Genomic DNA, 13,937 nt, shown 5'->3' on the forward strand with positions numbered 1-13,937 from the left:
CGTTTCGCAACCTTGTGGCGGCGTGCGTTATGTTGTGCTCGATGCGAAGAGGACCGTAGCAGTTGACTTCCCTTAAATGTGTTGAAAAGGTCGTCGCTGACACCTGTCAAGGTTCTAAAAGCGAAGAAGCACCGCGGACAGATAGAGCCAGGTTCTGGTGCTGGGACTGCCTACGGCGCAGGATTTGATCCGTTACTAGACGAGGCTGTCACAACGGACGCGTTCGATGTATTTACCTTACCGGTGTCGCGTGTGCTCCTAACGAAAACGCTCGTCGAAGATACACACCGGCCCACCGTGCACTGTATCCGAGACTGGAAGACTTGAGTTTCGCTCGCTGGGAGACTGTCAAGCCGCCGAAGCCTTCGCCGCTCGCAAGGCGGATATAATTAAGCGCGGTCATCTGTTTCAAGTGCGTATTTGGTGACGCGCTAAGAGAAAGAAAAAAAGAAGAGGAAGGCGTCGGTTCGTTTGATATCATCGAGTATAAGTCTCGAAGCAGCGCGAATCTTCAGTCCTGGACCTCTGCCGCTGATTAGAAGCGTGTCTAGTCAGCGGCAGTCGACGTGTGGTGCGCGGAGGATGCCTGCGTAGGCGGCGCAGTCGTCATGCCGGCCTTGCGTGGCCGACGGTGCCGAACCGCCGAGAGTGACCGGCACAGCGCTAGTATGCCATGAGCGAGGACTTGGAGGCTGCCCTGCCGCCTACAGACGCAGAGGGACAGAACTGCATCAGCTACGGAAACCCGTTGCAGTCGCGGTGAGTTGCATCCGTTGCAGTACATCTATCTATCTATCTATCTATCTATCTATCTATCTATCTATCTATCTATCTATCTATCTATCTATCTATCTATCTATCTATCTATCTATCTATCTATCTATCTATCTATCTATCTATCTATCTATCTATCTATCTATCTATCTATCTATCTATCTATCTATCTATCTATCTATCTATCTATCTATCTATCTATCTATCTATCTATCTATCTATCTATCTATCTATCTATCTATCTATCTATCTATCTATCTATCTATCTATCTATCTATCTATCTATCTATCTATCTATCTATCTATCTATCTATCTATCTATCTATCTATCTATCTATCGCATTTATTTATTTATTAAGGTGAAAGCCTTATATGTCTCATTAGTCAGTCATTTCCTTTACCCTTCCCCCATTGCAGGGTAGCAAACCAGAATCTTGTCCGGTTAACTTTTATTTATCTCTCTCTCGACCTTGAGCGAAAACGTGTCGGTGACACGAAAGGCACACAAAAGCTACGAACCCTCGACTTTTGGTGGGAGTCCAACCCACGACCTTTGTGTTAATGAATGCGAAGTTAATTCAGGCGCAGTTAATTAAGCAATATTTAAGGCACTAGAACCCTCGGCCTTTGGCGGGAGTCGAACTCTAGACCTTAGGTGGGAGTTGAACCCACCACCTTTCGTGGGAGTCGAACCCACATCCTTTGGTGTGAATGAAGGCGAAGTTAATTAAGGCACAGTTAATTATTATAGAGTTAATTAAGGCACTTGAACCCTCTACCTTGGGTGGGAGTCGAAGCCTCGACTATGGAATGAAGAGGGATGACTAAGCGAAGTACACTAAGCGAATTAAGGGGAATGACTAAGCGAATGAAGAGGATGAATAAGCGAATTAAGGGAATGAGTAAGGGAATTAAGAGGGATGACTAAGCGTTCTGATGTAGTTCCTGCGAAATTTAAGTGCTCAAAGCGGCGTCGCCTGCTAGAGCTGCTTTCGTCAATACAATAACTAGTTACATCTAAAGGGTTACTCAACATTTATTTGAAGCACAGTGAGGTTTACCGAGTAAGACATGTAATAGATCTATTTAAAGATTACCAAAATACCGAAATTAATTACAAATAATGAATTGCTTGTATTCGTTACTATCAAGTCTGGAAAGTAGGCTTTGTCTGCCACGACAAATGAAGACTTATTTTAACGCGACACCGTTAAGGGCCTCATGCCGCAGAAAATCCGGCGTCGGCACCAGCGCCGGCGTTGGCGTCCCGTGAGCGACAATTGCCGTATATGTTTAGATATACGTATATGCCACGCCTTGCTATATGACATGCAGCATATGCGGGTAATATTGCCACGTCATTCTATCACTAAAGTTGCTCATACCAATTGTCTTACATTCTTGACAAAGTTATTCCCCAAAATTTTGAGAATGTCAGCCCACAAACAAATGCCATGAAACAAAGCACCGACAGCGCATTGCCTTTTATGTTAAACCTTCTCAGACTGAAATATTAAAAGTGCGAGACAATAACAGAAACCCGGAAGCGATGCAATTTTCTTGGCGCGGCTGTGCACTACCTCCGGGATCGGCCCTCGCAAGAGGCCGCGCTTCTACCAGAAAGCTGCCCTTCGTGCATGGCGTTCGCCGCCATACCTTTTGGCCATCATCGGGAAAGGGTCGCGAGCTATAGGGAACTGAGGCGGAGTATTAAGTGTAAGCGACACGGGCCTGCTTAAGTGTGATGACGAATTCCTGTCATACGGGACGCCGGTGGTTATCTCTAATAAAATTACTCGCACACAAAACGCCTGTGAGGAGGCACCGGCTATGAGCCACTGAGTATGCGCCACTCTTTATAATAACCATAAACGTCTCAAATTACGCGCCAATCATGAAATATATTGTTAATCGCATTTAACTTCGCCAATCATCTCCAAAGTGGGATGCGCAGTCAATTTTTCAATTCGTGTTCGATTGAACAGTTCGCTATTCGAACCTTACGAATTTTTTCCCGTTCTAATACAAAAGACAAGATCACTTAACGGAATATCGAAGGAACAACTTGGTTGCAAATGAGGACTGTTCCGAATGATCTCGCTGCAGATGGGCCGCGGATGTTGCGCGGATGCATATGTTTCCGCGCGAACGCATTATGCACAGAACTTTTGCTCAATGAGTTTCAGTGGTTCTAGATTTAGCGCTCATTCACACCGGCAATTGGCAGAGGTCGTGCGACCAAGCCGGTCGCAAATGTTCTACCGGGCACTCAACTCGCAAAGAGACCGGTCGCCAATAGTCGCATATGGTCGCTTTGTTTAGAAAAGCGTTCGCTGCTTGACATTCCAGTCGCGCGACTACAAAATCGAGCAGCCCGAGCGACTGACCCAGAACAGTCGCTTTTCGACCAACAGCGACAATTATTTGGAACTATTTGCGACCGGTCACTTTGCCAGTTGAGGGTACTAGAATGTGTGTCGCGTGACCTCGGAGAGTCGCCGGTATGAATTACCCCTTAAGCGAAACAACCTAACCAGTCCCATCATGTTTGCATCCCTTAAAAACAACGTGTGGTGTCGTGGTGTTTTACTGATCTCCATCAACGGACGCAGCACTTGACACACATGAGGGGGCGCGCTGTTCGCGTATTTCATGACCTGTCATTGTTACATTACACCAGACAACTGATGTCATGCTCTTCCCTTATATTATTATCATCATTCTTACGGTACACCAGACAACTGAAAGCAGCTGCTTCTCATTTTTATCAAATGGACTCCACAAAAAGATTATACTTCGATTTTTTTATAAATGAAGAAATATTCGATCTTTCATTTGATTTCGAAGGCCATATGACCTTCGAAACCTAAAACGCAACAATATAACTTTTCTTTTTTTTATAAAAATATTTTTTATAAAAAAAGAGAAGTTATATTGTTGCGTTTTAGGTACCAAAACCACGATCCGATTATGAGGCACGCTGTAGTGGGAGACTCCGGATTAATTTAGACTCCCTGGGGTTCTTGTACAATTTAATTAAACGAGCATTGTCGCATTTTTGCCCCCATATAAGTGCAGCCGCCGCGGACGGGATCAAATCCGCGGCGTAGAGCTTAACAGCGCCGCGCCATAAACGCTGCGCTGCCGCAGCGATATCCTCTCTAATATTTTTTTTCTCTAATATTCTCATTTCTTCGGAAATTTCACCTACTCTGCATTCATTTGAGATTTTCTATTATTGTCCGAACACGTCGCTGGCGCTGAGGAAGGCCGAATCTCAAAGCTCAAAATAATATACGTTAACGCTCGAACTACACGCAGTGCAGTGCGCGATTGATGGCTGGTGAGCAAGACAACAATATACGTCTAGACGAGGTCTATAGTCGTCGAAGACATTGCTACGGACTGGCAAGACGAGTACAGCTCGTCCAAGCCTTTAATTAGAGCATTTAATTAGAGCCTTTAGTTAGAGGGTTAAGATGAATTTAAACCTTTGCAACTCCAATATGAACACATTTTAACGAAGAAGTCGCTTTTCTCGGCGTCCACAGCACCGATTTTGATGATGTTTGTTGCGTTTAAAAGAAAAAGTTAAAATCATGAATGCAAAAAGCAGATTTCTTATTGAAAGCATCAGTTTTTTTAAACTTCTTATAAATCGCGAAATTCCAAAAAGTTATTAATCAAGTTTACAACTCTCTAACTAAGCAACAACAACAACAACAAACAAAACGATATCACCATTTTCTGAATTACACTTATTAACACATCTAAAGCGGACATAATCGATGTATTATACAGAGCTCTAAAGTATCACACTAATTTGTGAATATGACTTTTGCAAAACCCTCCTAAGCATTGTACCAATTTCACGTAAGTTGTAGTTTCATATATACCACTTGTCCGCTTTCAATGATTTACCTATGAACAAATATAGATAGCTGAATTTCTTGTTTGCGAAAGTCGATCGCATACACTGAGCTCAAATTGTAACCTGAATAATAGCACCAATTCTGAATTTTCTGCTCCTGTTCATCTTTCTCCATATATACAGGGTGTTTCAGCGAGCACTTTCAAAATTTATTTAAGGTTGCCTGTGGAAGATAGCCCAATTCTAGTTAATGAGCTGGTCTACTCGAAGAGGCGGACATTACTTGCACAAAAAAATTGAAATGCATAATCGACTAATCAACAAAAATCACTAATTAACTTTTTTAACTAATTACCTGATGGCCGACATTGCAATTTACAAATTGTAGCCGTGGAGTTCGCAAGGCGGATCCACTTGGAATGAATTCTCGCGATGACACCAGTTTCGAGATATCAATTCCCATACTTTGCGGAGAAATGCACTGGCATTCCAGTTAATTTTGTGCTTCAATGCGTAAAACGCCGTTTTGTTAAGAAACTAACTGGAACGCCAATGCATTTCTCCGCAAAGTTCGGGAATTAATATCTCGAAACTGGTGTCATCGCGAGAATTCATTCCAAGTGGATCCGCCTTGCGAACTCCATGGCTACAATTTGTAAATTGCAATATGGGCCATCAGGTAATTAGTTAGAAACTCAATTAGTGACTTGTTAATTATTCGATTATGGATATCAATTTCTTGTGCAAGTAATGTCCGCCTGTTCGAGTAGACCAGCTTATGAACTAAAATTTTGCTATCTGCCACAGGCAACCTTTAAGAATTTTTGAAAGTGTTCGCTGAAACACCCTGTATATATGGCAGTCAATCGTATATGCGCCAACCGTTTAACCTTCACATTTTATTTCTCTTTCTTGTGCTTCTTCTAGCTGCTCCTTCCACTTGTAGTTGTGGAAGTCCGTTTGCCCTGACGCGAGGCGAACGGGCTGAGAATACGAAGTCGGGTTGAAGCAATCTGAGCCGAAAACATTATTCGAACTCGTTTTAGGCTGATGATGACGATGATTTAATGACATCCCTTTGAAACGGGGCGGTGACAAATAGTTACCTAGCCAGCTTGATTTAATCAGACATAATATACATGTTCGTTATATAGCATTTTTGTATACCTTTCATTAATCGTTTTCGTTTTTTTCCCCAAAATCTACCTTGTACCGCTACCTACGATTTTAAGAGATCAGGTCGTATCAATGTCTTCCCTGCTTTTTTTCCACAAGTACTCTAATCGTCTCTTGCTTATCTCTACAGCTGATCGGTTGATGTTTCCTTCCAGTTTAAAACCCAAGCGCTTCTGGAAGTTGTACGTTACCTACGGTTGTAGCTGGGTGAATCCCTTCGCATTCCATTAGGATGGGCTGAGTGGTCTCTGGATCTTTACTGCAGCATACACATGCCTCACCTAGTTCCGAATATTTGCTCCGGCTCGAGCCTCAAATAGCAAGGCACTACCCTTTGTGTTATCGTACAGGTTCTCCCTTCTAATTTCTCTCTTCTCATTCTTGTAAATCTTCATGGTCCTTTTTGTTTCCATTCTTTGCATCCAATTCACCGTCACTATTTCTCTCACTTTCTTTCTGATGACTCCTGGTTGTCTATTTACAGTTTCGATTATCCTGTACTTGGCTGCCAACTTCCTTGACCTCATCCTTCATTCTGTGCCCACGCTTTTCGAGTTCAGGTGCCAGCGGCACCAGCGTCGAATAACAACAGCGTAGCATGCGAACAGCGCTCGCTCACTATAAGCCCTACCTCATTTCAACGCATCTCGCCAAGGATGTCGAGATGAGGCAACCCGCCGCTTCGGCACACGGGTTCACACAACCCCACCCGACACTTGCTCAATCCGACCGCTCTTCTAAGACGCCGCTGCTATCGAAGCACCGCAGCTTCAAAGGGAACCGATCCGCCGCTACAGCGCTGTGGTTTTGAAACACCGAAGAGCTACAATGCATTTTATTGCTTACAGCGATTGTCAGAGGCACGTCGTATGGAGCAGGTCCTACTGAAGAAACCCCGTATGCCCCGTAAATCCTATATCCAATAATCCGATACTCAGACATATGAAAAACATGTTCTTATATGGGATCCCGTAAATTCCATATCGGACTATTGACTATGGGAGTTACGGGGCATATTGCTTTTTAAAGCGAAACTTTATGTGAATAGGCGAAATCGTATATGGCTAGGCGAAAACGCCTGTATACAGAAAGCTATCACCATCAGCATTGGCTCGAGCGTCGTCGTCTTCTTCTGCAGGTGGCTCGTTGGCGCCGCTCGAGTTGCACCCGTGCTCGTGCTCGGCACGCGCTCGTGCCACTGCTCCCGCGTTCGTCGTCGTCGTATTCTTCCACAGCTGGCTGCGTTGCAGCTTATCATTCCAGCGTAGAATTTCACTTCTCTTCTGTCGTCGTAATGGGGAGGCAGCGTTTACGGGGGTATGAGCCATTCGTTGTCTTACGTCACGGACATAGTTAATTTTGAAGCAATTTAATTTCAAAGAATCGCAAACTGCAATGGCAGGCGAATGCTGCTAACCACACCGCCGCGGAAACTCGAGACATCGAACTCAAGCGACGACGGCGGACTGCGGGCATACCGTCAGTGACGTCGTTCTCTCCGTCACAGCCGAACACGTGTGACTCATTAAGAAATACTTTAATGAACCCTCGGAATTAACCCAGTGGTAAACACCGGGGCCGCAGGTTTCAGCTTCGCTGGTTAACTATCTTCACGGAGTGGAAGGGCCGACGAATTTTTCAATAGGGAGGCTGCAAAAAGGGATTCCCGGGGCTGTGAAGAACTATGCATGGTAGCCGAAGAAAATAAGGGGTTCTGGCATGGTTTTATGTGAGCTACAGAGGAGTAGCCCGGGCGCGGACGTGTGCTTTTCAATGAGGCCAGGCTTCTAAAGATGAATTAGTTGACGCTCGAAAAAAAAGCGGCGGTGTTCAGTTGGCAAACGGCTCGAACGCGCAGTCTTGGATGGATATGGTTAAAACGCATTGTCACTGAGAATGCTCTTGAATTCAAGTGATCTCACGGGGTGCGGAGTAGAGGGCGCCATTCGTCATAGCTGGAACAGGTGCAAATGAGATGTTCTATAGACTTGTTACGTTGACAACTGTCGTCGAACGAATGTGTGTCACGGACTGGGTCAGGCGTGAGGTTTTAGAGTACGTACGGATGAGTTATATACTTATATCAGAGTATATCTGCATGGACTGGTCTTCGCAGTATAGCCAAGAGTAGGTAGGATCGAGCAGCCCAGGCAGCTGAGTTAAGAGGAATCAAAGAGTCACTGGAACACGCGGTTTCATATATAGAGTCCAACTGCAACGCACAGTCACACCGTGGGACACGACTTTTGGAAGCGAGACGTAATGGTTCCTTCCGTGCTACGCAAGCTCGCTGTGCGAGTTTCTCACGCAGCTCACGCTCTGCAAAAAGATTCCAAGCGTCTCCTCCAGATGACGTCGCCACCGCAATTGAGACGCATGGAACCATCGCTATACCATCAGCGAAAGCAAACATAATTTGCGCGTACGTCGGCGCGAAGCTCGCAGCAGGGACGGCAAGCTGCGGCAATCGAAAAGGCAACATTTAAAGCTCACTCGCCGCAGCTCCCCGGACCGCCGTGGACGACGATAAAAGCGCGTGGCAACGTGTGGCGCGGTACGGGACGTCCGATAGCGGAGCGGCCGCGGTACGTGATGACAGACCCGTTCAGTTAAAACGAGCGTTCGACGTGCCTCCGTGCGGCTGTGCGCCTCTCGCCTGCGTGTTGTTCTTGGCGGGGACATACTGAGCACGAGGGTGGCAGTACGTAGGGCATATATCGCGCGTGGGCTGGGCCGTGTAATTGATTTCCCACGCCTGGGGAAGGGGGAGGGGGGGGGGGGAGCGCCAAAATGGATGACGAAGCACTTCGAGGGCGTGCGAAAAGTTGAGATAATCATCGCGTCAATTCCACTAGCGCAATGCGCTCGATAGCGCCGCTGAGGAGGTCTGCAGGCCCACGGGTTTGGTTGCATAGGGCGCGCGCTATATATGTATATCGCGAAGCTCGAGCTGTCGGGTCTGCAGGTCGATGGGAGGTATTACGGGCGTGTGAAACGCGGGAAATGAAACCTACGAAGCCTTCTTCCCACGTTGGCGGTATTACTGTTAGCTAACTGCAAGCTCCATCGTCGGGATGGCATTTGGGCATTTATGGAGTCGCTGCAGTGTCGAGACCTATATACGTTCACCCCAACCGGACGGTATAGCATACATAGAGACGGGTATTTGTTCCAGTTTCTCAGACGTACACGTAAATTTCAGTTGCCAGTGACAGCTTTCTTCTGGCTTACAGCGCGTATGAGTACGCGTGCGCGAGCGCGTCTATCATTATGACAGCTGGCTGGGCACTCGCGTTCGGAAATTTCAGATATAAAACGAACATAACCCACATCGCCGCATCTGTTGAGGTGCGTAATTCTTCAGCCGTACGGACGTATTACACACATTAATTTTCCTTCTGTTTTTTTTTTCCTTTTTTGTATAAGGAGCTTGCAGTTTATTCGCACAAGTTTATGTGTGAGGTTAGGTTAAGTAAGGATAAGTTAGGTTAGGACCATTCAGAGAAAATACTGTTGACGTCTCTTCATGTCTCTTTATAGAAGCTGGTAAGCGAAAGCGTTTGCGCCTGTCAGAAGAAAATTCATTGAAAACTACGAGTATATAAGAAAAACCTGGACGCCCAAATATGAGGGGCAAATTTGCGAGGACACCTGGAGTACGTTTCATACTTCTTCTTCTTCTTCACCACCACCACCACCACCACCACCACCAGCACCAATCATCATCATCATCATCATCATCATCATCATCATCATCATCTATTTATGTCCACTGCAGGACGAAGGCCTCTCCCTGCAATGTCCAATTACCCCTGTCTCGCGCTAGCTGATTCCAACGTCTCAAACTTATTGCTCCAGAAATGATTCTCGATTGAAGACTAAGGCTGCCTTTGCGGATATATAACGCGACCCGCTTACAGAGTTATCAGGTGGAGTTTGTTTTTGCGCATATGCAGACTATGAACTGTCCTGTTACTTCTCGCTGAAGTACAGCAGTTTGTGAGCGCTTGTGACATTCCATGCTCTTTTCTGCGTTCTTTTTTTCTTTTTCCAATTTTTTTATAAGGGGGGGGGGGCAGTATTTATCTGATATCTTGAACCAACTCAACCAACAACACGCCTTGTAAGACAAAAGCACACCGGCAAACTTATCAAAGAGTTTCACCTCTCAATAAAACGTTGCCCATATAGAAGTATATCCCCTGGCGTTTCCTTATAGGAGCCGGAAAGCATGTGCTGGCTCAGTTCAGTTCAGCTTATTACCTTAAAAATACCCCGTAGGGGCATTACATAAGGGTTGGGTTTTTATAAAACTGCGCAAACATCGTGATAAATAATCATTTAACAAAATGGTCTGTGGCAAGTTCTATAAACGAAGATGGGCAGGTGGTAGTAGCAATGTTGGGGGGGAAGGCCGTTCCAGTCTGTCGCGGTTCGGAAGAAAAAGGAGGCAGTGAAGGTGATTGTCCGAGATACGTGCCTTGGGCGCGCTACTTGAAGTGGATGGCTGGTGCGGTGAGATATGCGTGCTGCTGCTGTGATGTAAGGTGCTTGATTAAGGGAATAAAAAAGAATGTGTGCTACAGGGAAAGACTGCAAATGCGACGTCGACATGAAAGCATTGATAGGCCGGATTCTGATTTCAGAAATGAAACGCTGACGTCATATGAGTATGAGGTATGAATGAATCTAACAGCACAATTTTGAACTGATTCTGACGCGTCGGTGAGATATGATTGATGCGGGTTCCAGATGGCTGACGCGTATTCTAGTTTCGGCCTAACAAGTGACTAATAAGCGAGTAATTTTACATCTGGTGGAACGTTCCGTAGATTCCGTTTTAGAAAGCCTAAGGTTTTGTTAGCTGCGGAGATAATGTTAGTGACTGGTTGATTCACGCTTGCCGAAAAACTATTAAAAAAATAAGTGATACTCCGTGTGGATAAATGAAAATAAATTTTCATGGAAATTTGGTTACTAGAGAGTTTCACTGTCATTCACTTTCGTACCCAGTGTGTGTAACGGCAACTAACTGGTGGCACTTACAACGTAATGACCACGTTTAGCTACTTCATCAGCGCGAGCAACTGCCTAATACTTGCGTTAGGCAAATCGTGGAACGTCTCTCATAAATCACATCCGGACGTTTGAGTTGCACTCATGATAACAGATCAGCTCTTCATATCTGAAAACATACGTTTTCCTATGTGAACAGTTATTCAGTTATTCTGGCTGTTCAATTTCCTCCGCTCATTTTGTTGTGACTGACGACGAATGATAGTTGAGGCTTTTCATTGGAAGTCAGAAGCACAGGAGTGTGCCTCAAACACCAAGGTGTGCGCGAAAGTGACTGCCGTTGCAGTTACTTGCCTGGTAGGAAAGTTCAATATCGAATCATTAAAAAAAAACAATGCAGATTTGTGTGACTGTGCAGAATCACAACCCAATTTCCAGCGAAGCTTCTTTCGACCAGTTGCAATAAAATTGCAGTTGCTTGTGATTAAATCGCACACTTTAAAACGTTGTCCCTGTAAGACTGATTCATTGAAAACCTTCCAGCATTTATCCCCCATTCGGTCCCTAACTTCTCTCTTCCTTGTCCTTTCTCAATCTTCTTTCCCCCTTCCTCAGTGCAGGGTGTAGCCTACAGGGCTCAGCCTAGTTAACCTCCCTGCCTTTTCCTTATGACTTTTCTTTCTCTTTTACAAATGCAGTAATTCACCTACACGCATTTCACTTTGCGAGAATATTGATCCATATATTCCCCCATTTTCACTAGATGGCATCTTGTTGCGGTTTACAGTTCATCTAGGGCAGCGTGCTAAATTATGCGTTCTTCCTAAAACACAGTTTTAACGCTCCGGATAGCCTGCATAGTGCAATTTACTGCTAAGGCCTGTCATTTGTCCCACACACTTTGAACTTTGTTTACACATTATCTATAACCTTCCGCTCCTTTTAAGCAAATCTATACCATGGGCCTTTCGTATTTCATTGAGGACACCATAGAAACCTACTACAAACCTAGTTTAATGGAAAAATAAGAGAAAAAAAAGAGAGCTGCTTTACTATTTGCAACGCATTAATCTGCACAGGAAAGTTAAAGATTTACCACACATTGCACTGAACATGACCCCTGTTTCCAGTAAACATAAAATTGCTGTAAAATAGAGTTACCTTGGATTATTGGGAAGCGTAGCTAATAACGGACAGTATGACAATTTTCAACACTTGCTCAAATTTTTCAGCGAAGGACGTATTTACTTCACACGCATCATCTTCGCACAAGGATTTGCCATAGCCTTTCACCCACTTTCGCTAAATTTGATCTTGGTGGAGTTCGTTGTTCTGCCAGAAAAACGTACCAAAGTCTGCGCGCTCGTAAAACACTCAGATTGCTGCGGAGCGCCTGCACTAAGTAATTTATTGCAAAAGCGGCAATAAACCCACCCACTTTGAACTTTGCCTACACATTATTCATTACCCCTTACCTGGCCTTTGCTTTCACCGAACAGAAACAAGGTACTGATAAGAAAGAGGTTTATTGGCGACGCGTTACTTCAAGGAAGCTACGAGTTCAAGGAAAGGCGAGGCTGCGTGAGGCACCGTCTCGAAAGACACCAGCGACCAGCAGTGCGAGCAGAGCGAGCCGATGTTGGCGATGCTGCTGTGCGGAGGCGCGTCTTCCCTTCCCAGTATCTCCTTTATTTCACCGAGGACAGCGGGAGAACGTCGTATCACGCACGGAAACACCATTAAGATTTGGAGGACGCTTAAGCTTCGCCTTTAAGAGTAGACCGCGATAGCATTCAAAGATCCCTGAATGCTTGTCAGGCTTCCCGGCAATCGCAGCTTTCTTTTTTCTCCACCTTGGCCTCTGCGCGCCGCTACCGTTTTACGCTGATGATTATGATGATTTATTGGCATCCCCTTTGAAACGGGGCGGCGACAAATAGTCACCTAGCCTGCTTGATTTAATCAGGTATACTATACATGTTCTTTATCTAGCATTTTTGTGCACCTCTCATTATTCTTTTTCTTTTTCAAAAATTTACCTTGTACCGCTGCCCATGATTTTAAGAGATCAGGTCGTATCCATCTTTTCCCTGCTTCTTTTCCACCAGTACTCTAATCGTCTCTTGCTGATCTCTACGGCTGATCTGTTTATGTTTCCTTCCACTTTAAACCCAAGCGCTTCTGGGAGTTGCACGTTACCTACGGTCCTCGCTGGGTGGATCCTGTCGCATTCCATCAGGATGTGCTGAGTGGTTTCTGGATCTTTACTGCAGCATACACATGTCTCATCTAGTTCCGAATATTTGTTCCGATATGTTTTCGTCCTTAGGCAACCGGCTCGAGACTCAAATAGCAAGGCACTGCCCTTTGTGTTATCGTACAGATTTTCCCTTCTAATTTCTTTCTTCTCATTCTTGTAAATCTCCATTGTCCTTTTTGTTTCCATTCTTTGCATCCAATTCACGGTCTCCATTTCTTTCACTTTCTTTCTGATGACTCCTGGTTGTCTATTTACAGTTTCGATTATCCTGTACTTGGCTGCCAACTTCCTTGACCTCTTCCTCCATTCTGTGTCCAGGCTTTTCATGTGCACTTGTGCACTTTAGCCGCCCATTTATTTTCATCCATGTTCCTGAGCCTTTCTTCAAAACTAATTTTGCTCTGTGCTTCTCTGACTCCAAAAGAGGCCCAACCCATGTCACCCTGCACTGCCTCATTTGTGGTATTACCGTGGGCTCCCAAAGCCAACCGGCCTACTGATCTTTGGTTAACTTCCAAACCCGCCAATATATCCGATTTTAAGCATATAATGGCATTTGCGAATGTTACCGCTGGCAAAATTACTCCTTTCCAGATTCCACGCACCACCTCATACTTATTGTGGCCCCACAGTGCTCTGTGTTTCATTATTGCTGCATTCCGCTTCCCCTTTATTTTCGGATTATCTTGGTGGTTGCTTGAGTAATTCTTTCCTTCGTTTATGTGTACGCCGAGGTACTTATATTGCTTCACTATGGGTATTACTTGCTGTTGAATTGACACCACGAAGTTACTCGTGTGTTCATTAAAGATCATAATTCCTGATTTCTCTGTGCTAAAC

The 13,937-nt window shown here is 45.0% G+C and overlaps 1 protein-coding gene across 1 annotated transcript in view; it reads left to right on the forward strand.

Annotated features, from left to right (window-relative positions):
• Positions 1-581: 581 nt before the first annotated feature.
• The window catches only part of LOC119431010 (protein tyrosine phosphatase domain-containing protein 1-like), a 100,798-nt gene continuing 87,442 nt past the window's right edge, over positions 582-13,937 (forward strand). Inside the window, exon 1 of the mRNA XM_037698480.2 lies at positions 582-759. Within this exon, the coding sequence (XP_037554408.1) occupies positions 674-759 (86 nt within the window). The 5' untranslated portion in view covers positions 582-673. The remainder of the gene's footprint in view (positions 760-13,937) is intronic.

This window comes from Dermacentor silvarum, chromosome 10 (assembly GCF_013339745.2).
Source record: "Dermacentor silvarum isolate Dsil-2018 chromosome 10, BIME_Dsil_1.4, whole genome shotgun sequence".
Taxonomy (NCBI): domain Eukaryota; kingdom Metazoa; phylum Arthropoda; class Arachnida; order Ixodida; family Ixodidae; genus Dermacentor; species Dermacentor silvarum.